Here is a 25,386-nt window from a genome sequence, read left to right as displayed (position 1 = left end):
CTTTGGGCCATTCTCAACTGCTTTCCCAGGCTGCAAGCAAGAAGCTGGATGGGAAAGTGGGGCTGCCACGATTAGAACTGGAGCCCATATGGAATTCCAGGCATCAAGGTGAGGACTTTAGCCACTAGGCTACTGTTCCAGGCCCATCTTAATAGGATAAAACAATTACTGACTGGTTACACTGCACAAGTGTTATGCCACCTCATGTTTATTTTAAATTTTATTTTTGATGTTGTTTACATAGCTGACAAGGTTGCATGCCCATGAGGGCCACTGATTAGAGAGAAGGGGGGAGGGTGAGTGGGATAAACACATCCAATTTTTTTCGTTTGTATACCTTCTATAAGTCCACAATCCCTTTAGATCCACTCCCCAATATTTTCTAAACAAATGACACTTCAGGTTTCAATTTCTAGGATACTGCTTAAAATACACACACACACACCACCCCTTGACTGCAACTACCATATTCAGTTTTCCTTCAGGCTATTACATAGTGTTTTAGATGAACAATCCTGGGTCAATCAAATGTAAAACAGATGATGAAACCCATAATGCTGTATGTAAACGACACTATAAGTAAACAGCAAACAAGTATTAATACTAAAGTGCATTATAGTATGAAAAAAAATCTGAACTGTTTAGGACCCTCTGAGCTACAAACAGAGAAGCTCTGAACTAACACAACATTTTCTAATACACATATACTTACAGAAAGAGCGACTCTGGGCCGGCACTGTGGTGAACAGTTTCCACATACAGCACCGGCATCACAGGTGCACACTGGTTCCAGTGCTGCCTGCTACATACTTCTCTTCCAACTCCCTGCTGATGCTCCTGAGAAAGCAGAAGACAGTGCAAGTGCTTGGGCCCTGCCTCCGCATGGGAGACGCTAATGAGCCCCCTGGCCCCTGGCAACAGCCTGGCCCAGCCCTGGCCATTATAAACATGTGGGGAATGAATCAGCAGACAGAAGATTTCTGTCTCTCCCACTCTGCATAACTCTGCCTTTCAAAACATATATATTTTAAAGCTTCTTTGGTTGAAAAGAAAATGGTCAAAGAAAATTAAAGATGCCATTTGCCAGTGCTATTAGACAATGACAGTTGACATCTGACCTTTTAACAGAAGTGATCTTTTTCTGGAGAAGATTTATCACTAATGATTTACTTTAGGCGGAAGAAAGTATTATTCCCTTTTATATGCTTCATTTTTTAAATGAAGCTTTAAGTCTTTTTCTAATCAACTGCAATTTGACTAATGTCTGTATGTAAAATGATCCTTTTAGTAATACATTAAACACACAAAATTCTAAGAGTCCGTGCCTCGGGGTCAGCACCACGGCACAGCACAGAACCCTCTGCCCTCTGGTGCCAGCATCCCCCAGGGATGCCAATTCATGTCCCATCTGCTCCAGCTCTGTTTTTGGCCTAGGAAAGTAGCAGAGGATGGCTCAAGTCCTTAGGATCCTACAGCCATGCCCGACACCCAGAAGCTCCTGGCTCCCAGCTTGGGATCAACTCAGCTCTGGCTGTATTACTGTCTTTAGCCATCTGGGAAGGAGTGAACCAGTGGATGGAAGATTATTCTCTCTCAATCTCTCCCTCTCCCTTTGCAAAAACCTGCCTTTTAAATAAAAATAAATCTTCAAAAGAACTCGCCTCTCGCTTTTCTATAGGTGAATTAGTAGCTTCCTGTTAACTGTTGAAAACAAGCTGGGACTGAGGTCTAATGGATGAACATACTGGCATTCAAGGAGCAGGTCTATCCCTCCTAGACAGATTCGCAAAAATGTGTTTATAAAAGGAAACCAGCAATTGTACTCTGAACCCTTAAGTGCAAATTCAAGAGACATGATAAGACTGTAGAAGAGGGACCAGCACAGTAGCCTAGCGGCTAAAGTCCGCATGTTGCACACCCAGGATTTCATATGGGTGCTGGTTCATGTCCCGCCTGCTCCACTTCACATCTTGGGAAAGCAGTGGAGGACGGCCCAAAGCCTTGGGACCCTGCACCCGTGTGGGAGACCCAGAAGAAGCTCCTGGCTGCAGATCCACTCAGCTCTGCCATTGTGGCCGCTTAGGGAGTGAATCAGAAGATGGAAGATCTTCCTCTCTGTCTCTTCATCTCTCTGTATATCTGACTTTCCAGTAAAAAAAATATTCTTTTTAAGTGTAAGAAAAGGACTAACAGGTAAATCTTAAAAATTATGACAAACAATTCCCTATGATAAGATGCTGAAATGAGCCAGTGACAAGTACTGTACACATGGGATTAGAATGCCCACACCCCATGTGAGAGTGCCTGTTTCAGGTCCCAGCTCACTGCTCATGTACATCCTGGGAAACAATGCATTATATATTGTTTCTTTTTCTTTTTTTTTTAAAGATTTATTTTATTTTTATTACAAAGTCAGATATACTGAGAGGAGGAAAGATAGAGAGGAAGTGGAGCTGCCGGGATTAGAACCAGCGGCCATATGGGATCAAGGCGAGGACCTTAGCCACTAGGCCACCCTGCCGAGCCCCATGATATACTGTTTCAAGAATTTAAATTTCTTGTACCCGTGTGGGCGAGCCAGATGAAGTTCCTGGCTCCTGGCTTCAGGCTGGCCCGACTGGTCACTGCAGGCTTTTGGGAATCGACAGAGAAGATCTATGTCTCTGCCTTTCAAATAACATCAGTAACAAAGCTTTCAACAAAGCAAGCCGACCTCCACACAAAATGCCAGTAAAGAGACATGCTTTAAACAGTGTGTTTCTTAATGAATTTTCTACTTTATCAGCATACCTGTTCCCAGATGACATTTTTTCAAGATTAAGGATTCAAACACCAGCAAACTAAACCTAATTTTAAATGTCTCTGTGAACCTGTGTGTTGAACTGCTGACACCTGCTGGTTGCTAAGAAAGTCAGAAGACCAAGCAATGTGAGGATTTGAAGTCTAGACCACACAGGGTTCCACTTGGAAAACAAGTGTTTCTGCCAAATTGATCACATGTGATGCATTGTACACCAGCTGCAAAATATTGGTATTTCTCTGTGTGTATCTGACTAAAAAAAAGAATCAGGATATTACAACAGCTGTTTTATGCTATATAAAAAGCTAATGTCTTATTAGTAATTAATACTCCAGCTGCTATCCAATATATTAGCTCTAAGAGTAGGTTTTTTTCCAATGCTATTCAGAAAGATGCGGGAAAAAATTAAGTATACTTTAATACCAAGGTCAAATTGCGAGAGGAAAGGAGGAGCTTATATTTTACTGTAAATTAATAAACTAGAGGAGATTTTATCATTTATGCTTCATCATTCCCAGAGCCTACAATATCTAACATACAGCAGGCCATCAATAATATATGTGGAATGTTGAGTGAACAGCGTATAAATTAGACTGGCTGAGGTGGGATTTATGCCGGGATGGTTCAACATATGCAAATCAATGATGTGCTATACCACATCAATGAGCTGAAAAAATAAAAACTAAGATTATTTCAACAGATGCAGTGAAAGCATTCATTAAAATTAAACATCCCTTTATACTAAAAGCTTGAAGCAAACTGGGCATAGAAGGATCTTTACTCAACACAATCAAAACACTATATGAAACATCCAATGATAGCATTATATTGAAGGGGAAAAGTTCAAGGCATTTCCACTAAGATTAGCTATTGGACAAGAGGAAGAAAGCAAGCTGATACAAATTGGGAAGGAAAAGATAACATGATTCTCTATATAGGAGAAACAAAAAGACTTAACAAAAGACAGTACTGGAACTCACAACAGAGCTTTGCAAGGTTGCAAGATACAAAACCAGCACACATAAACCGATGGTCTTTGTACACACAAACAACTCGGTAGCTAAGAAAGAACTTGTAAGATAGGTCTCACTCACAATAGTCACAAAAAAAAAAAACCTTAAGTACCTTGGAACAAACTTAACCAAGGACCTGAGGGATCTCTCTCACAAAACTACAAAACATGGAAAAGTGTCAAACTCTTAGACTGGCAGAATTAGTATCATCAAAATGTCCATATTACCTAAAGTAATCTAAAGATTTAATGTGATTCCAATCAAAACATCTTCTAAGATCTAGAAAAACTGATGCTAAATCTCATACGGAAATAAACACTAGAGACCCCAAATGTCTAAAGCAATCTCCACAACAAAAGCTGGAGGCATCACAAAACCAGACCTCAGGATGTACTACGGGACTGCTGTCATCAGAACAGCCTGGGCCTGCACAGAAACAGACAGGGAGAGCAATGGAACAGAACAGAACTCCCCAAAATGAACCCACACATCCACAGCCAGCTTATTTAGAGAATAGCAAACTCAAGCCAGGGGGAGCACAATCTTTTCATCAAATGGTGTTGGGAACATGGGATATACACTTGCAGAAGTAGGCAAGATGTCACCTTTCATCTTACACGAAAACTAATGTTAAATGGATCAAGAACTTAAACGTACAACCTGATACCATTAAATTACTAGAGGAAAATATTGAAAACACTCCGTAAGACATAGGTTTAGACAAAGACCTCTTGGAAGAAGACCCCAAAGGCACAAGAAATTAAAGCGAAAATAAACAAGTGAGATTACACAAAGTAAAGAAGCTTCCGTACTGCAAGGAAAATAATAAAGTGAAGAGGCAGCCGAAAGAAAGGAAACAAATATTCATGAACTACACAACAGATAGGGAACAAATATCCAGGATTTACAAACAACTCCCGAAGCAAAACAATCCAGTTAAGAAATGGGCAGAGGACAATTGGATATGAATAGTTCTTTTTCAAAAGAGGAAATTCAAACGGCTAACAGACACATGGAAGTAAATGTGGAATCTCTGACATGTGAAAACAGATCTACCACACCACCCAGCTATCATTCCGCTTCTGGGAATAGATCAAATGAAATGAAATCTGTATGGGAGGATTACCGCAGCCCCAAGTTTACAGCACTATTACTTCACCACAGCTTAGACAGGGAACCAGTCCAGATGCCTATCAACAGATGCGCAAAAAAAGTGGCACATTTACACTACGGAACACTACTCAGCCATTACCAAGAATCCAATCTTACCATTTGCAACAAATGGATAAAGCTGGAAACTGCTGTGCTTAGTGAAATAAGCCAGTCTCTAAGAAAAACCTCACATATTCCCTCTGATCTGAGACAACTAATACAGAGACCAAAACCATAACCTCTGTAAGTGAAATTCCCATCCTGGGAATTAACTGCAGTATGCAGCATGCACCTTTAAACAGCAAGAGAAACACATCTGGCCAGCTCACACAGACCTGTTTACTGCCGGAGTACTCTGGCCTGGCATTACTGAAGTTCGAATGGGAAGACACAGGAGAGGTACAGGTTATGACCAGGGATGAGGCTGGCAAGGTACAGATCGCCAGGTTTTGAAGGGAATGAATAGTGCTTCTGTTATTCTATATTAAGCAAAAAATGTAGACAAGGTGGCATTTTTCCTTTTTAAAGTACTATTTAGTACTGCATTGGGCTGGAAAGGAGTATAGCTTAGGTCACAGGGTTAAAAACCTGATTTTTATGAGTGAATTAAAATCTGAATCTGGCCTTTCAATGTCAATTTAAATTACAAAAGATGGAATAGAAACTTGGAATGAGAAATTAATGATTGGATCTGAAATATTACAGATAAGCAGTATGCTGTTCAGTGTAACAGCTATCCAACACGGAACCTTTTCCCTGCCTTGCTTGGTTTTTTTCCTGTGAACAACTTAGTGAAACTGATTTTACTTCCTTAGACTCTGCCACACTATCTTTCTACTCACTACAAACATAATGCATACACATCCTCTGGATGTGTGCTATGCACCTCAACCGTGTGAATACATGAGCAATGTCTGCCATACTCATTGACTTGACTGAGTCAAACAAAACCAGCCTAATTTGTTTGTGCGTTCTAAAGTTTAAAAGTAGTAAATATTTGGCATCACCACAAAATTAGGAACAAGAAATCACAATTGGTGAATAAGGGCCTGAAGCGATGGCCTAGTGGTTAAATCCTCACCCGCACAAGCCAAGATGCCAAATGGGCACCAGTTCATGTCCTACCGGCTCCACTTCCCTTCCAGCTCCCTGCCTGTGGCCTGGGAAAGCAGTGGAGAACGGCCCAAAGCCTTGGGACCCTGCATCTATGAGAGAGACCTGAAAGAAGCTCCTGGCTCCTGGCTTTGGATCAGCTCAGTTCCAGTTGTTATGGCTGCTCGGGGAGTGGAAATTTTTGTCTCTCCTCTCTGTAAATCTGCCTTTCTAATAAAAATAAATAAATTTTTTAAAAATTGGAACAATTCATTTTTTAAAAAATGGAATAATCTGCTTATGAAATGCCTGGCATATTTATTTGTCTATCCATTATTCTAAACTCCAGAGACATATAAAATACATTTTTAAAATTATTTTTGGAACTTTATGTAAAATAAGTAGATTTCCCATTTTTCACAATACAGATTTAAAAGCACAGAGGATGCCCCCCGACTTCCTACTCCTCCCCTAGCTTCCCCCTCAAGCACATGTTAACGCACACACGTTAACGTACACTACTTCATGAACTTTCACTACAAATGTTTCTCTAGGAGTAAAGTATTTCCATTTTACCACAAACTCATTCAAAAGAGAATAAAGGGGAAAAGAAATGAGACTACACTGATGAATAGCAGAAATTTTTAAAGACTAAGCATGCTACAAATACTCCAAATTAATCATAATTGATGACATAAAAAGCTTTGAAACATTATCCCGTGGACAAAGACCAACTGCGGCGCTATGGTTTATGTAGTATTAACTGTCTTTTCACAAAAGGAACAGTGTCATTTTATTATTGACAGTCTAAATTTTCTTTTCCTTTTCTTTTTAAGCAAATAGGCATATAAGTCTAAAGACCATACCATAAAAACTTTAAGCAGCTGTTTGACAAGTAGTTATCTAAGTTATACATTCAGTCAAAAATAACTGAGAAATAGAACCCAATGTGCAAACCATCCAGACCCTTAGGTTCTGGCTTAGAAGCAAATTCAAAGACTAAAATTAGTGAAACAATGCAACCTGCAGGAAGATATGGTGATATGATCATTGAAACAGGGAATTTAAACTAAAAACATCCTCTAGAGAATGCTTTCAGTCCGTTAGTTTTAGAGTTTATCTTCTAGGACTATCAGATCTGTGTCTGCCAGATCACATATAAAAGAAAATTCCTATGGCAAAGGCAAGCCTGCAGAGCGGCAGGAGCTGCAGGGAAGCAGGTGCAGTGAACAGGCCACCCCTGCCTGTGCAAGAGCATCTCACGTCAGCGCCAAGGCTCCACTACTGCTTGGCTGGAACATCATCATTCAAGCCATTTTATCCTCTCATGATCGCTCAAAAAGTGATTTACCCAAGGTCACAGTGTTAGATTATGTGTGGCACAGTCTACTCTGAAACAATATATACCTGTCATTAATCTGGACTGCGTTAATAAAATGCTATAATCTGAGCAGCTGAACAAAATTTTCTCACATCGTAACAAGAAGCGCCATGTGCCAAAGACCAAAGAGCCTGTCTTCTTAGGTGAGGATTCTCTCCTGGCTTGCAGAGCTGCCCTCTGGCCGTGTCTTCACTCGGCACTGAAGCATACTGCTGTACTCAGCAGGTACTCACGGAAACAAAGTGTTTTCTTCCATTGTTTTTATTTATTTTTTTTATTAGAAAGTCAGATATGGGGGCCCGGCAGCGTAGCCTAGCAGCTAAGGTCCTCGCCTTGAAAGCCCCGGGATCCCATATGGGCGCCGGTTCTAATCCCAGCAGCTCCACTTCCCATCCAGCTCCCTGCTTGTGGCCTGGGAAAGCAGTTGAGGACGGCCCAAAGCATTGGGACCCAGCACCCATGTGGGAGACCCGGAAGAGGTTCCAGGTTCCCGGCATCGGATCGGCACGTACCGGCCCGTTGCAGCTCACTTGGGGAGTGAATCATTGGACGGAAGATCTTCCTGTCTCTCCTCCTCTCTGCATATCTGACTGTAATAAAATAAATAAATCTAAAAAAAAAGTCAGATATTTCTCTGTCTACTCCTCCTCTCTGCAATATCTTCCATCTGATGACTCACTCCCCAAGTGGCCACAATGGCTGGAACTGAGCCGATCCTAAGCCAGGAGCCTGGAGCTTCTTCCGGGTCTTCCACATGGGTGCAGGGTCCCCAGGCCACAGGCAGAGAGCTGGATGGGAAGTGGAACTGCCAAGATTAGAACTGGTGCCCATATGGGATCCCGGTGCGTGCAAAGCGAGGACTTTAGCTACTAGGCTACTGAGCCACGTCCTCTTCCATCTCCTTTTAAGATCACCAATCTTCATCTTCATGACCTATTTTTTTTAACATATTTATCTTTGTTTTTGATGATTTTTAAGTAGTTAATTAGGGTGATAAGGGTCAAGGGCAACAGGAAGGTGGGTGCGACCATTACTTCCACATTCTTTTTTCCCTTCCTGCATCTGTGGGGAGAGGGGAGATACGGGAAGAAGCCACACTCAGCCTCCCAAATACCTCCACACCCTGGGATGTAGGACAGCCACCTGATGCCATCCCCGGGTCCACATGTGGGGCATGCTCCGAGGGTCCTGCTCAAGAAATATTGAGAGTTCAGCAGTTCTGAATCACTGCCAATCCCGCCACTCCAAGCATGATGAGATCTCTCCAGAATCCACTAGTTGACATAGTCCATCTTAGAGTCTCCATTTGCCCAGATTTTCACTGCCAACGCTTGGCTAGGGTAGTTGATCAATTTGTTCTGTCTTCCATCCTCTGTCATGGTACCAGGTGTCCTCTGCAGACTCCAATGTACTGCCATATCCTCCATGTACACCTGGATATGCTGGCCAGTGCTCACTCTGAGCCACTGAGGCGGCTCAGCTCTGACACACGCACTCCGTGGTCAGACCACGGAACCTGCAATTTTCTCCATGGTTGGGGTTCTGAGTCCAGCAATTTAGTTTAAAGGATCCCCAAAGAAACTTCATCTGAGGTGATTCCAGACCTGATTCTTGTGTGTGGTTGCCAGTACAGGGTCCAGCACAGTCCATCACCCAAATCAGCTTATGCACAGGCTAGTGATTGCAATTGCTTGGTCAGTTCTGCTCCAGCCCTGTCTTTTACACAAACTGATGGGTGTTGTAGCCCAGCCCGATCCTGCCCACCAAATACTTGGCCCTCAAGCAAACCGGTGGGAATTGCAACCTACTCAGAGCGACTGGCAATAACCCCCTCCAGGCCCACACCTTGCCCTGGTTGCCGTGCTCGCCAGAATATGCAGCAGACTGGTCGCATCTGTCCCACATCCCATTCAGCTTATACATGTCAATGGGCATTGAAGCATATTCCATCTAACCAGCCCTACTATCCAGCCCATACACATGCTGTTTGGTGCCACTCTCTAGCCATGCCTGCCCCAGTCCTGGTTCTCATGCTCACCAAAGTTACAACCCAAGAGGTAGGTGCCCACTGTTTCTCTAATGGGCCCACTCCCACATCTTGCACTCTTTGGGTGGTTCTGCAGTTTAACACTACAGAATTTGCTCCCAGCATCACCATCTGCCAGCTGATGCCGCAGCAAAGCCCAACCAACCCACACCCACTCAGGCTTATACATGCACCAGCAGGAACAGTCAACCCAGTCTGCCATTCCCCTGATCCAGCTCACACGAGGCCAATAAATGTCGTAGCCCTGCCTGGCCTGGTCTGCCCCGATCCCAACTCTCAAAGCTCACCAGTAGGAGTGGTGGTCCAGCCGGGGAGCCCCACGCAGCCCCCTACCGGGTTCTCCCCTTAATCCCCAGTCTCACATGTGCTAGCTGGGTGCTGCAGCCCAGTCTGGCACAGCCCACTTCACCTCAGCATTTGCCAGTGGGTGCTGTAGCCTGTCGGGGCTTGGCCCAATCCCAATTCCAGCTCACGCTGGTGGGGGCTACAGCCTAGCCTAGCCCAGCCCAGCCCAGCCCAGCCCAGCCATCCCCCATTCCTGGCCCTCATGTGAACTGGTTTGTGTTGTGGCTCAACCCAGCCTCAGTCACACTTCATTCCTGTGCTGAGTCACCAGCGGCTAATATGAACTGGCCCAGCCTGGTTCGCCCCAGCCTGCCCCAAATGTATGCTGATGGGTACATTACCTGGCCTGGTCTGGACTGCTCCCTTTCTTGGTTCTTGTGCTCACCTGCAGGGACTGCGTCCTAACAGAGAAGTTTCCCAAGCTCCTCCATCCAAACCTCTCCCAATGCCAGATCTCGCACCCATCAGTAGGTCCATTTGCCAGCCCTACTTAGTCCACCTCCTGTCCTAGCAGCAATAGTGGCCTTTCCTGATGGGCCTTCACCCATTCTGGTTTCTACTGTTGGTATTACAGTTCAGCCAAGCCTGGTTCACACCCAGGCACAGCTCACACATGGCTCAGCAGGGGCAGAGACCTAGCCCAGACTGTCCCACACCTACCCTGGTTCTCCCAATCACCAGTGTATGCTGGAGTCTAGCCCAGTCTGGTGCACCCCAGACCCAGTCCACACTTTTGCTGAAGGACACTGCAGCCATGTCCAGACCACACATGCAGCCCTCACTCTGGCCTCCGCACTCACCAGTGGGAACCACAACCCAGCCAGGTGTCCCCTTTGCTTCCCAGCCACAGATCCTGCACATGCTATGGTAGCTCTGACCCAGCCTGGCACAGTCCCTCACCTGTCATGATCTCAATTATTTGGCCTTAATTCCTTCCTAAGAGCCTATCTCTAACCACAGTCACACTGGAAGTTAGAGTTTCAATATATGAATTAATGGAAACACAATATAGCTCACAGCCAATACCATGTATCTGCCAATCACAAAATTATACCATGGAAGTATGTATGTATGTTCCAATAAGCAGTGCTCCCTTGTCGCTTGTAAAAAGCTGAACACAGGAGACATTTTCTTTTTAAATAGTTTTATGTTTGCTCTTTTAGCATGAAAGATTGCAAATATCTACCAAAATAGGAAGAGAGGGGAAAAAGGAAAAGGGAGAGTAAAGGGAAAGGAAAGGGTATCATTAGTCCCTTTAAAAGTAACAATTCCTTAAAATTCTCAAACATCCAGATATTACTCAACACACTTAACATTAGCAGTCCAATAATAGTCTCACCTTTAAGACCAAAGGTTTCTATTTTTTTCCCCTGAAAGGGATTCAGGGAATCTTTTCCATGAGAAAGATTTTTTGTTTTCCTTTCAAATTTACTTTTTCTAATTTGAAAAAACAAAATTTAAAAATTACTATTGTAGAGAGTGAGGAAAGGTTGAAAACTAAAGCAAATGAGCAGCCCTCACCAAATTTAAATGATGTCAAAGCTCCCTTTTTAGCCTTTAAGCTATTTAGTTCTAGCAAATACAACACGCCAATGCAAACTCTGCCCGCCTCAGAGAAGTCAGGTACCGCAGTTCCAGGAATTATGCAATCAGTAACTTGAAATCCCTTAGTCACAGTGGAAATACTGTTACATCACAAGAAGAGGTAAACTACAAATTAGCCTCACTACCTTCTTGGAGAGTCTGTTGTTCCACATTTGCAACATACCATGAACAAATTCATCTTCAATTGTAAATTATATTTAGTTTATCTTATAGCCTACTGCATACTGATAAGGTTTAATTTTAATATTACAGGGAAGACAAAGAATCAAACACATAATTCAGACGGATTTGTTTCAACAGTTCATCAGGACCGAAGGGTACTTTGTCCAGCTTGGAGAACACCACAAAGTTTGGTTTACTTTGCTGAACTATCTGTTTTATTAACCAGTAATGAGAATCTGTAAACAAGGATATGTAGTGTCTATTGTATCTTTTATGAAGGCTTACATGTAACGTTTACTGCACATTCATCTAATTTTAGGACCTAAAAAGGGTAGCATCCAAGTACAAGAGTATATATCACAGTGTACTGTAACAGGCTGTTCTCAATAAACACATCAGAATCAGGACCACAACCAGGGGACAGTAAGCTAGGCCTCCATTTCAGGCATCAATATCCCCTATAGATGCCATTCCTATCCCAGCTGCTCCACTTCCAATCCCACTCCCTGCGTATGGCCTGGGAAGAAGTGTAGGATGGCCCAAGCCCTTGGGACCCTGTACCTGTGTGGGAGACCCAGAAGCAGCTCCTGGCTTCGGATCGGCCCACCTCCAGCCTTTGCAGCCATTTTAGGAGTAAGCCTGATATCTCTAAGACACCCACAGTAAACTGAAATAAACTTTTGAATACAGTGCCACAAAAAGTAACATTTTTAGCTCATGACATCATTTATCTTTCTGAGTTAGCAAACAGATCACATTTCGTGGGCACACTTGAGAACTATGCATGCTTCCTGTTACTGAAAAAGATTAAATGAAAACTCAAATACACAAACATGCACAACTGAACATCACAAAAAGGCACTGCCACTAATAAGCATACATACTCTAGTACTTTGGCTGGCTTATACACATTGAGCCAGTACAAGTAACTCTGAGGATACCTAATAAGAAAAAACAAGGAATCCTTCATGGAACGCGGGGTCAGATTATACTGCCTCCGTTCTGGGAAGACAATCTGTTCATCAATTTTCTCTAGTGTCTGGATCTGGAAGAAATTTTTAATTCCGCAAAATTTTCAGATGAATACTGAGTCACCAATGAAAACATATCTGTACCTGGATCAGAAATAACAGAAGGAAGAGCTCATCAAGCATGCGAAGCCACCTCTCAAGAATAAGAAAAAGGTGCAAGCAGCTATTTTCCCATTCAGTGAATACTCTGACTTTTGCTGAGTACTAAGATTACAGAAAGACAAGACAAACCTACGGCCTACTCCCCCACTCAGTACATTACAATCCACAAGCCAATTCTGGCCCGATAACTGTTTTTGTAAATAAAGCTTTATTGGACTATAAATACAATCATGTGGTTTTCACAGCACAATGGTAACATTGAGTAACAGACAACAGAATTGTCTGACCCATAGAGGCTAAAAAACCCTGTACAGGAAAAACTTTGGCAATCTCTGAGCCAAAGGGAGTTCACAAGCCATATCGAGGTTAATGAGTCAGTGGTGTAGGCAGTCCTCAAGCAGCCGAGGGAAGACCTCAGGGCAAGCTTCCTGGATGAAAAGTGGTTAACTGGGACAGGAGTGAAGATGGACAGCCTGACCCAGCACTAAGGAGTACATTCCACAAAGAATTAGCCACATGGAAAAAAGCACGGAGGCAACAGAATGCAGATCACACCCAAGGGACTCCAGAGGTTGTTAGCACTGCAGTGTGGCATGCAAAGTGGTAGAAAACAACACTGAAGGCAAAAGCAGTGTCAACTGTGCGCGTCAGGATGAAGGCTTCATGTGCTTCACTTTCCTCTCACACTTGCAAAAACAGAAAACCCTCACCCACACCTAAAGGACTAGTAAAGAATCCACGGAGAAAAGGACACCAGAGGCAGAAGAGATAAAAGTTGGAGGTAGGAAGCTTAAATACTTTAAGTTCTTTCTAGTTTTCTGCCCCCCACCCCCCGCCCCGCTTTTCTAACATCACATGAATACTTTGCCTACACCAACAATGCATACAAAAAAGTACGATTTTGGTCAGAAAGGATATATTAAACAGTCTAAGCAAAAAAAGCAGGCAGAACAGACGCAGCTAGATGCAGTGTACAGCTGAAGGAGTAGAGGTGAGAGGAGCTACGAGCTGACGACTGACTGTTCCAGGCGAATACCTGAGCACTGCAGCATGGAGTTCACACGCATGGGAAGTCAAACACCTCACACTAATAGCTCCAAGTGTGAGGGGGAGTAAAAGGAATTATGCTACTGTAAAGTTTTTATAGTTCATTAAATGAAATCACATTAGACTATATTCATTCACCATAAAGAAAATGAGGTTTAGATTAAAAAAAGAAAACATTAAGTGGAATTAAACCAGTGCACATATGGAATGCCAGGGTGAGGTTGCCTGTACTGGATGTGACTGCAGCACCCAACCAGCAAGCGCAAGATCCAGGAAGGGAGGGGGCAGAGCCGGCAGGGGAATTAAGGGGCTGGTCCCCTCACCGGACAGCTACTCCCACTGGAGAGCATGAGCTGGGATGGGGGCAGACCAGACTAAGCAGGGTTACAACACCTGTGCGCCTCATGTGGACTAGATCAGGGAAAGGCCAGGCTGAGCAGATTATTCCTACTGGTGCAAGCATAAATTAGAGTGGGTGAGGGTTGTTTGGGATTAGCCACAGCATCAGCTGGCAGAAGCTGGCACTGGGGACTAATTCTGTCAAGTCAAACCACAGAACCACCCGAAGAGTGCATAAACCAGGATTGAGAGAGACCCGGGAGGGAAATAGTGGGTTCCTCCCTCTTGGGTTACTACTCCCGCGGGAGGGCATGAAAACTAGGACAGGGGCTGGGGTGGCTAGACAGAGAGGCACTCAACAACATTTATGAGGGCTGGATAGTTGAGCTGGTTAGATGGAACTAAGCTTTAATACCCATTGAAAAGTACAAGAGCCAAATGGGATGTGGGACAGACTGGACTAGTCTGCTACACATACTGGCAAACCAGGGTAAGGGGGCGGGCCTGGTAGGGGTTATTGTGGGTCGCTCTGACTAGGCTGCAGCTCCCACTGGCTGATATAAGGGCCGGGTGTGCTGGGCAGAACCAGGATGGACTGCAACACCCATTGGTTCCAGTGGAAGTCAGGACTGAAAACAACCAACCCAGCAATTGCAACCACCAGCTGATCGTGGAGATGGACTGTGCCGGGCCCTGTGCTTGATAGAACATACAAGAATCTGGTCTAGGAATTCCTCAAAGTTTCTATTGGGATCTCCCCAATCGAATGCTGGACTCAGAACCCTAGCCAAGAAAAGACAGAAGAAAGAACAAGTCAATCAACCACCTCAGCTATATGTTGGCAGCGAAATACTGGGCAAATGAAGACTCTATGATGGACTATATTAATCAGTGAATTCTTCAACGACCTCATCGAGCTGGGAGTGGCGAAACTGACAGTGATTCATAACTGGTGAACTATTAAAACTACTTGAGCTAGTATCTCAGAGCATGCCACACATCCGGGACTTGGGGTGGGTGGGAAACTGGGTGGGGCTTCTCCCTCAATATCTCCCTTTATCTCAGATACAAGAAGGAAACAATATGGACATAATAGTCTTACCCACTTCCCTATAGCCCCTGAACCTTTTTACCGTAATGAACTATGTAAAGATTGTCAACAATAAAAAAAAAAACCATTAAGTGGAATTATTTAAAAACAAAAACACGTTGTATGATCCTAAATGGAAGCAAACACCAAACAAACCAGATTGTTTAGACTGAAAAGAAACACCAAGATAATAACAATAAACCCCAAATATTAACAATTACATTACATAGCAACATATTAATCCTTTCAATGTGAAGAAAGGTTACATAGTAACCTATGTTTTCTATAAGTGGATATTTCAAAAATAAAAAACACTGATAAACTGACAGAAATAGAAAAGATATTCATCAACAGACAAAAAAATTCCCAGAGCCTAAAAAATGACATTTCAGAATGCTTACAGTATCACTTCCTAACAGGTGAAACAATTCTAGCTGTTTCTATCCAATTACTATAGATAAAACACACACAAGCAAAAATAAATAAATAATAAATAAAACCCAAGAGAAAAACAGGACAAATCCACTGTTACATTTGGGATTAAAACCTCGAATAGGAAAAGCAGATGTAACTTCATCAACACTAACAGATAAAAATCTATCAATGGCTGGAGTGGAGGAGAATCACCAAGAAAAATTAAAACTAAGATGAGCAGAACTGGAGCCTTACTGCAAAGAACCACAGTGTTCCACACACTAAAGATGCAACGTGTAACTGAATTCTCTGGACAATAGATTCAAAGAGAAATACACAAAATAGATACACTAGAAAAATTTTTTTAAAAAAGCCCTACATCTGTCTTACCAACATCACTGTTAAAGTCATAATTCTTCCAAGGGTGTCAATGTAGTAGACACTGTCTTGATTCCATGAGTCACAGTGCAGGTAATTAAACATCCCGAAAGCATGCATGTGCTCCAGGGTATACTGATCATCACGAAGTTTTACTTCTGCAACAGCTGAAATTAAAAAAAGAAAAAATCAAGATCATATCATTACTTCTATAAAACACTCACAATGCAAAAAAAAAACACCGAAAGCCAATCAATAAGCCCTCAAGAAAATTCATTATCACCCACAAAAAAATGTTGCTGGGCACCAAGTACTGTGTGCAGACGCTGTGCCCCGAAGAACTTAGACACAGTGGCCGTACCATAGGACTTTCCATTCCATAACCCTCTTTTCTTTCAGAAACATCTGGTAATTATGAGCCAAACTAACACTAAATATAATTAATACTGAATAGTAAAAATGAAGGCTTTCCTGTCTTCTGATCAAATAAGCCCGTTACACAGCATTTTTATACTTTCTAAATGTTTTAGCTCTACTGCCTAACAAATTTTTATCACACACTAAGAAATGAGCAGAATGATTTATTATCTCATTATATAGTGACAAAATAAATGCAAGTTAAGTGGTGACTTCCCTAATATCCTACCGCTTTCATCGCTGGACTGCAAGCATGGTCTACCTGCACAAAAGGACTTCTGTCGCGTCAACATTAGTTCATTCCCTGATTTGAGTTTGACAAGAGTGACCTTTCTCTGCCCACGCCTCCTGCTCTTCCAGGCAGGTAAGAACCCTTTCAGCTCGTAGCTGGCTAAGACCTAAAAGTGCTTTCTGCCTCAAAAAGGAAATATACATGTGGACTATGCTGGGCTAAAATGATAGCATAACTTAAAATTCACTCCAGTATGCTGATTACAGCTATTTCTCTCTTTTCCCCAAATGCTAACCTGTTCCCACGTAGTTCTTGAAGTGCCAGCTCTTATTTTTTTCCTCTGTCTGTACTTTAGAGATGGCAAGGCAAAAAGGGAAAAACAAAGAAAAAGGCAGCTCTTATCTTGTTTTATTTTTATTTATTTATTTATTTTTTTATTGGCAGCTCTTATCTTCCACTTTCCTCTTCAGACACTAGCATAGGTTCGGGTCATGTCAAGGCCAAAGCTGGGAAGTCAATCTAGATCTGCCAATTACTTGAGCCCTCGATGCTGCTTCTCAGGACTGACATCAGCAGCAAGTTGGCGTGTGCAGCTGGAGCTGGAAAATGAACCCAGGTACTCCAATGTGGGATAAGGGTACCTTAAATGACATCTAATCATTAGGCTAAAATGCGCAACCCTGACATACTTAGTCATTCATTTATTCATCAAATATCTTAAAAGAAATCTGTATTACAAGGATGACCAAAGAATATAGAAGAAACAGACATTAAACAAGTAATATATAGGTTTATGTAATTAGTTTTATATAATCAGGGGCTGGTGCATTGGCTTAACTAGCTAATCCTCCACCTTTATGTACCACATCCCATAAGGGCACAAGTTTGTGTCCACCTGCTCCACTTTGCATCCCACTCCCTGTTAATAACCTGGGAAAGCAGTAGAGGATGGCCCAGGGTCTTGGGACCCTGCACCTGAGTGGGAGATCCAGAAGAAGCTCCTGGCTGTGGACTGGCTTAGCTCCGGCCATTGCGGCCAACTCAGGTGTGAACCACAGTATGGAAGATATTTCTTCTTTTTTTCATGTAAATCCACCTTTCCAATAAAAACAAATATCTCAAAAGTTTTATATGATTAAACTGTGATGTTCTAAGGAAAAATTACTAGGCATTACAAGAACATATAATAGTTGATTCAAGTGAGGGGTGATTCAAGTCTGGAGAAAAATTAGAAGCAAAATCACCATTTTATGATAGAGTTCACAGAGGTTAAACAAACCGAAGTTTAGATTCTATTGATTAGGGGGAAAGCAATGATCCATTTCTGGTCCACCAGCACCACTGTGTGGATGAAATGAAACACTGCAAGGAACGTCCATGGTAGACTAGTGCAAAGCGGAAGCGTCAGACAGTAACAACAAATACATTTCCTTCGTAGTTGGGCATCGGCCACTGGATAACCCTGAACAAGTCAGAGGTTTTCCTACTCTTTATTCTAACAGTTCATCTGCAAACATGTGGACACAGAAAATCAGTGCTGAGACAACACTAGCTTTGCAGGGTTTTGGTTACTGCACTCCTAAGATTGAGTTCACCAGTTCTAGCAAATAGAACTAAAATGAGAACAGGGCATACTCTAGATTTGTAAAAGCTCTATCTGCACGAAGATAGCTGCCTCGGGCTCCGTGCCAACAGAGGAAATGCTGTTTGTCAACTGCCTTGACTACACAGGAGGGAGACAGGGCGATCCAGAGGGAAGCACTGCCAGAATGCAGCAACCTCACCGTTGGCAGAGTGCCTTCACAGAACGCCCTCCCAAAAGGGAAGGGCAGGGGCACTAACCTCTGCTTGACCTTTACAATGGCTGAAGAGGAACCTTGTAGGAGAAGCCCAGGCAGTAAATACTTAATTACTTAATGCTATCTTGTATTGGAAATAAAAGGGAAGGAATGTGCCACTCATTTTTACCACATCCTTAAAAAATCTCAAAACCTATAGTTTCTCACAGGCAAACTATGAAAGTTTCAGGGATCTTTCAAAATCTGTAGTTTTCATCTAAATTACTTGCTCAGTGTCTACTGTTATGGGTTGGGTGCCTTCTCCTCAAAGCCCATGTTTTGGGGGTTTAGTCTGGAAAGTGTTCTGTTAATGGTTAATGGATTAAGGTGAGAGGATTTTGGGTGGAGAGTTGAGAGTACTTTTGGAGTGCAGGAGGTAGGCAGCAGGATTCTTCAGGCCCCTGGGCGTCTCCTGGGAAGGCATGTCTCAGGAACATTGATTTCAAAAGCCCAGTTAAGCCCAACTGGTCTCCTTGCTTTCTGGCTTGCCACAACTACTCCTCTGCGCAAGTGATGCCACCGCCAGTCTCCATAAGACCCCTGACGAGCAGAGCTACCTGAACCTCCAACACTGTGCAAAGAAACCTCCTTCTTTCTTGAAAAGCTCCTCCCAGGCACTTGTCATACAATGAAAACTCATACTGTTAGGTTTCGGCATGCACTGGTGAATGAAGATCTATTTCACATCAATAGTGTTAACAATGGTATTCACAGGGCCCGGTGCAGTAGCCTCGTGGCTTAAGTCCTCGCCTTGCATGCACTGGGATCCCTTATGGGTGCCAGTTCGTGTCCCAGAAGCTCCATTTCCCACCCAGCTCCCTGCTTGTGGCCTGGAAAAGCAGTCAAGGACGGCCCAAAGCCTTGGGACCCTGCACCTGGGTGGGAGACCTGGAAGAGGTTCCTGGCTCCTGGCTTCGGATTGGCTCAGTTCCAGCCATTGTGGCCACCTGGGGAGTGAATCACCGGACAGAGATCTTTCTGTCTCTCCTTCTCTCTGTATATCTGCCTTTCCAGTAAAAATAAATAAATCTTTTTTTAAAAAATGGTATTCACTTCTGCTTCTCTCCTCCTTTCCAACCATATGTTAATTACATGAAACTGTCAATGCTGACCTGTTTCAATACCAAATAAATTTGATTAAACCTAGTGTTTATATGTATACTAATTTTTTAAAGGGAAGAGAGAAACAGAACAGCAGCTCAGAACTGAAGGGCAATTCTTGGGCCACTTGCCTTCCAGAGTCAACCTAATGAGTTACCCTCCCTTCTACTTACTGAGCTTGGTATCTGTGTATGCAGACATAAAAAAGTAAGGGAAGAATTTACATATTCAGTTCTAAAGCAAGACTGACGGAACAGAGCAAGCCCACAGTTAGGAGAACCGCTCCCAGGAAACCACTTTATACAGTGTCTTTATGATTGCACTGTATTCTTCTGATATCTTCCCTGTACTTTCCTTAGAAGAGCAGACAGGAGTGTAAACTGCACATAACTACGATGGTGTGATCACCTTCTCTCCTGTTACTGTCACTGTAGCCTAGACCTTCACCAGCTGTCTTCCCTACACTCTGAAGAAGGAAACGGGCCGCATGAGCATTTGAAAATGCATGAACCGCTACGTTCAGTTTTACCACCAATTACCCAACGGTTTAATTCAGTTCACCTTTCTCAGTACCTTCCTTGTCACTTGTTTCCTCATTTATAATACACATTAATGCTGAGCCTACAAGTTTATTAATAAGCTTAAATTAAAAGCACACAAAATATTTTCTGTATGGCACAACAGAAGAATCCCAACTGTTGACTTCCTTGACTCTCAGCTCCAAGGCTAACCCCGGTTAGATTTTTCTGTTTCCACTCTGTCCTGCTGGGAGTTATTGCCTCTCCAAAGGCCCCTTCCTCTCCACTTATCTTTGTTGAAAACTTCCACTTAACAAATAAACAAATGGGGCCCGGCGGCGTGACCTAGCAGGTAAAGTCCTCACCTTGAACGCCCCAGGATCCCAGTGCCATATGAGCACTGGTTCTAATTCCCGCCTGCTCCACTTCACATCCAGCTCCCTGCTTGTGGCCTGGGAAAGCAGTCGAGGACGGCCCAATGCCTTGGGACCCTGCACCCACGTGGGAGACCCGGAGGAGGTTCCTGGTTCCCGGCTTCGGATCAGCACAGCACCGGCCTGCTGCGATCACTTGGGGAGTGAATCATCATATGAAAGAACTTCCTCTCTGTCTCTCCTCCTCTCTGTATGACTTTGTAAAGAAAATAAATCTTGAAAAAAAAAATATATATATATAATATATGAAATAAACAAATGGAAAAGTTTGATCCTGACTTCCCTATCCTCAAAGCAGAGCTCTCCTTGGCCCTGTACTTCACAGACGTTTTCAAACATACTATACTTACATTTTTTCTCTATCCTCACTAAAGCTTTAAGTTCTTCTAGCTCCATTATTTTACAGAAATTATTTTTCATGCCAATATGGACTATTAAGGGTCAGATTTATCTTTCCCTTGGAAGAAACCAGTAAGATGAAATCAATATTTTAAGAAATTATGCAAAACTGTTTTTTAGCAAAACACTTTTAAAGACAGTAAACATTAAGCAACAAAAGATCGTGATCTTTAAGCAATGAGAAACATGAGAGATGAATGGTACGACCGCCCTTGATTTTACTGTCTCACGATTTTACAGACCATGGCATCAATAAAGGAATGTGCAGCCTCCTGAGTTCAAAGAACTGAGCCGAAGTCTGTGGCACAAACCACAGCTAAGAGTTCACCAGACAGAGCTGCGCAGGCTCCCCCCCAGGCACCCAGAAGCCCAACTGATACGTGTTTCAGCAAACTACTGCAGGTCAAGGGGAGAAACACAGGCTGCAAATTCCACTTCCATCAGGTTAAACAGAGAAAACCAAATTTGGGGATACTGAGAAACCTGGAGAATCTGACCTCAGCATAAAAACAGCTTTATCCCTTGACTGTGCGCTACTCCAACCCACCTTAACACGCCGTAAGAGCAAGACCCAACAGAACCGATCTATCTGCAAGTTACTGAACTGTATCCCAAGGCAAAGTCAAGATCACACACAGTCCAAAGCATTTTGTAACCAGTGAAAAATGCACAACTTCTGGCATCCTGCCAGTGAGCAAAGCAAGCAAAACCCACCCCGAGAAGAGTGCCAATCAACCAAAGCCAACACCTAACTGACCCAGAAGCCAGCAGAACAGGACATTAAAACAGCACAAGTGTACTATTTCTGTTTAAAATGATAAGTTGAAGTGTAAAATGTACTAAAATATTTAATTCAAACTTATGGAGACAAAAATTAAAGTTGAAGATAAAAAAATACACCAGATGTGTTTAATGAGGGATTAGCACCGCTAAAGAAAAGTTAATGAGGTTACAGGCATGAAAATGGAAACTATCCAAAATATGACACACACACACAGACACACACACACAGGGAGAGAGAGAGGAGTTAGAGAAAGGGAGGGGGAAGAGCGAGCAAGCAGGTGAGCTGGGGTCAACTTCAAGCTATGTAAAAATGGGTAACTAGAATCCTCAAGAGGGAGGGAGAATGAAGACTACAAAAAAAAAACAAAGGCCGAAAACTTTCAAACTTGATAAAAATTGTAAACGTACGTGGTACAACAAGGCTACACACAGTCCCAACATCAACCTGCCTAACGCCCTCCTGACGTGCAAGCCTCAAAAGCAGCAACGAGGGAAGGCGCAGGAGGCGCGAAGCAACAAAGACAACAGCGTGCAGGCTTCTCAGAGCTCAGGCAAGACTCCAGGGCAGTAACTAGAATACTGCAAGAACAAAGTGTCGACCTACAGTGGTAAATGAAAAATATCACTTGAAAATCAAAAGGATGATGTCTTCAAACTGCAAAATCCAAGAATTCATAACTAGAAAATTCATACTCCAAGCAATATGCAAAATTCTTCCGGCAGAAGAACTATACCAGATAAAAACATGGGTTTACATAAAAGAATGAAGCGCCAGAGATGCCAACCACATGAGTAAACATATAATACTTTCTTATAACTTATATCTGTAACAGATTGTAACTTAAAAGTATAACATATTGGAGAATTTCAAACAATATGTAAAAGTAAAATGCATGAAAACAAAAACAAAGGTTAGGAAGAGAGAAAGGGAGGTATACTTTCAGCAGTATAAAGAAGGTTCTTACACATTAAATAGTATAATACCACTTGAATGTTTCCTGTAACTTAAAGATACATGCTATCAATTCTGATGCAATCACTAAAACAAAGAACTACAGTTAACACAGAAAATAAAAATGAATTCATTAAAGATATTCAACCCAAACATTGCAGAAAAATGGAAAAATTCCATTCTCCCCAAGACTGGATAGGATAAACAGAATTAATAAGAAAGAATACTAACCTAACCAAATTAATATTAAATGTAATGTCTAAAACAGAATGCCCAACCTAATCATAGGGCAAACCCTGGGGTACCACTGGGGCACAAGTGCTCCACTTCCAAGCCTGCTCCCTACTAACGCGCCCAGGAAAGCAGCAGCCAATGATCTAACATCAAAGACCCTGGTATCAGGCCGCCCACCTCAGAGACCAGAAATTAGTTCCCGGCTTTGAGTGGCCAAACACAGCCCTCAGCAGCTGTGGCCTTTTGGGGAGTAAACCAGGGGGTGGAAAAAATCTGTCTCCCTCCCTCTCCTCTGTATTTTTCAAATAAATAGGTAAATCTTAAACAGAAAAATCTTACCTATTCTGCCAACTAAGAAGTGCATATTAAATACAGACACCAATAGGCTAAAAGTAGAATACAGTTAATCAAAAGACTAGAACAATTTCAATGACAGGCAAATTTTAAAGTGAAGAGTACCAGGGCCCGATGTATTCGCCTAGTGGCAAAGGTCCTCGCCTTGAACACAGCGGCATTCCATATGGACACCAGTTCTAATCCAGGCTGCCCCACTTCCCATCCAGCGACCTGCTTGTGGCCTGGGAAAGCAGTCGAGAACAGCCCAAAGCCTTGGGACCCTGTACCTATGTGGGAGACTCAGAAGAGGCTCCAGGCTCCAGGTTCCTGGCTTCGTATCAGCTGAACTCTGGCTGTTGTGGTCACTTGGGGAGTGAATCAATGGACAGAAGATCTTTCTGTCTCTCCTCCTCTCTGTATATGTGACTTGGCAATAAAAATAAATAAATCTTTTTAAAAAAGTGAAAAGCATTACAGGATAGAGGTTGCTTCATTATTATAACAGGGCCTATTTGTAAAACAGACATAATAATGTTTAGAATGGATGAAGAAAAACTGATAAAACTTCAAATCAAATCTGAGATTGCAATATGCCTAACTCATACTGCAATGATCTCAATCTAATTATGCCGAATGAAACAATTCAGATCAAGAAAGGCACACAGTGTATGATTCCACGCAGGTAAAACTCTAGAAAATGCACACTAACCAGCAGTGACAGAAGTGCACCGGTTGCTTGGAAACGCAGGGCGTGTGTGAGCAGCAGAGGCTGCGGAGCGGCACAAGCAAAGCCCGCGCGATCAGCATCTCGAGACGGGATGACTTTGCCAGTGTGCTCCCTGGTCAAGAGGGTCAAACTCTACACTTCAAATAGGGGCATTCTGTTTTCAATTACACCTCAATAAAGCTGCATAATCTGTGTGTGATACAAAATCATACGTTGCTGTCCAGGCAAGCTGCAGTTCTGACAGAAAAGAAACTCAGTGAATAAAAAAAGACAAACACTACACAGTGTGCTGGCCTATGAAGTACCAGGAGTAAGGTGCAACACAGATTCCAACTTGGACACATTCCAAATACATAATCAAATAATGTCTCAACCATGATGCCAAGAGTGAAGCATGAACTAGGTAAGTGAAATACAGAGGGAAAATATTCACAGACACACAGAATAACTGAAAATTCTAGACACAGGATGTGTAAAAAGACAAACGTCCAGAAACGGAAATGCTGGAACAAAGGGCAATTACAATTTCTTTTGGAATAGGAAAAAACAAAGTGCCATGCACCATTCAGGCAGCAGAGGGGTTTGGGAACAATGCAACATCATTCAGGATAAACCGCTGTGTTGAGCTCAGCACCAAACACTGGCCTCACATCCTGCATACAAGTCCACACACCTGGGGTGCCCACCAAAGGTTTGCTCAATTAAAATGAACTCCTTGGGCTGAGACTAAAGAAAATGAATCACCCAGAGTTCCTCAGTTACTCCCCACCACAACCTTCAGAAAGGAAAGATTCCTAAAAACACTTTTTTCATCGTCCTCAGGTCCTTCATCAAAATCTTCATGAACTTAGAATCTGAACTGTTCTCTCCATTTCTCTCTCCTTCCAATCTCAACCTCCACAGCACCCAAGAGTGAGCTCCACAGCACCCAAGAGTGAGCGACTGGACCCCCAACTCTGACCGCTTCCTTTCCATACTGGAAGCCATCAGATGGGAGCTCAGCACTACCACGTTTGCCTTACAAAGGCTGTAACCAACACTAACCCTGCCGAGAGGCATGGTGGCGGCACACACAGCTTAGTGAGTTCTCAAAAGCTAATACAGTCAATTCAGAGGACCACCCAATATGAGAATTCACTTTTTTGGCACTGAACAGTTTACAAAAAGGTAAGCATATGATAGCCTTTAACAAACACTTCCCCACTAACGGCAGAGTAGTGAGAAGAAAAGAAACTTAAGAACTTCACACTCTGGTCGAAGAAACAGATAAATGGAATATTTTAAATGGCAGGCTGGTGTTGTGGCACACCCTGAACCACACCACCCGTGATATCAGTATCCCACAGAAAAATGTGGGTTTGAGTCTTGGCCATTTTGCTTCCAATCCAGGCGCCTGCAGGTGCACCTGGGAAGGACA

The 25,386-nt window shown here is 42.9% G+C and overlaps 1 protein-coding gene across 2 annotated transcripts in view; it reads right to left on the bottom strand.

Annotated features, from left to right (window-relative positions):
• Nucleotides 1–25,386, bottom strand: part of NUDCD1 (NudC domain containing 1) — a 68,092-nt gene that overhangs the window by 40,535 nt on the left and 2,171 nt on the right. For both annotated transcript variants that reach the window (XM_058668549.1, XM_058668548.1), the window contains exon 2: nucleotides 16,011–16,165. In XM_058668549.1, coding sequence (XP_058524532.1) covers nucleotides 16,011–16,165 — 155 coding nt within the window. The remainder of the gene's footprint in view (nucleotides 1–16,010; nucleotides 16,166–25,386) is intronic.

The sequence above is a fragment of the Ochotona princeps genome, chromosome 9 (assembly GCF_030435755.1).
Source record: "Ochotona princeps isolate mOchPri1 chromosome 9, mOchPri1.hap1, whole genome shotgun sequence".
In the NCBI taxonomy this organism is placed as follows: Eukaryota; Metazoa; Chordata; class Mammalia; order Lagomorpha; family Ochotonidae; genus Ochotona; species Ochotona princeps.
This window is presented reverse-complemented; position numbering and strand designations above follow the sequence as displayed.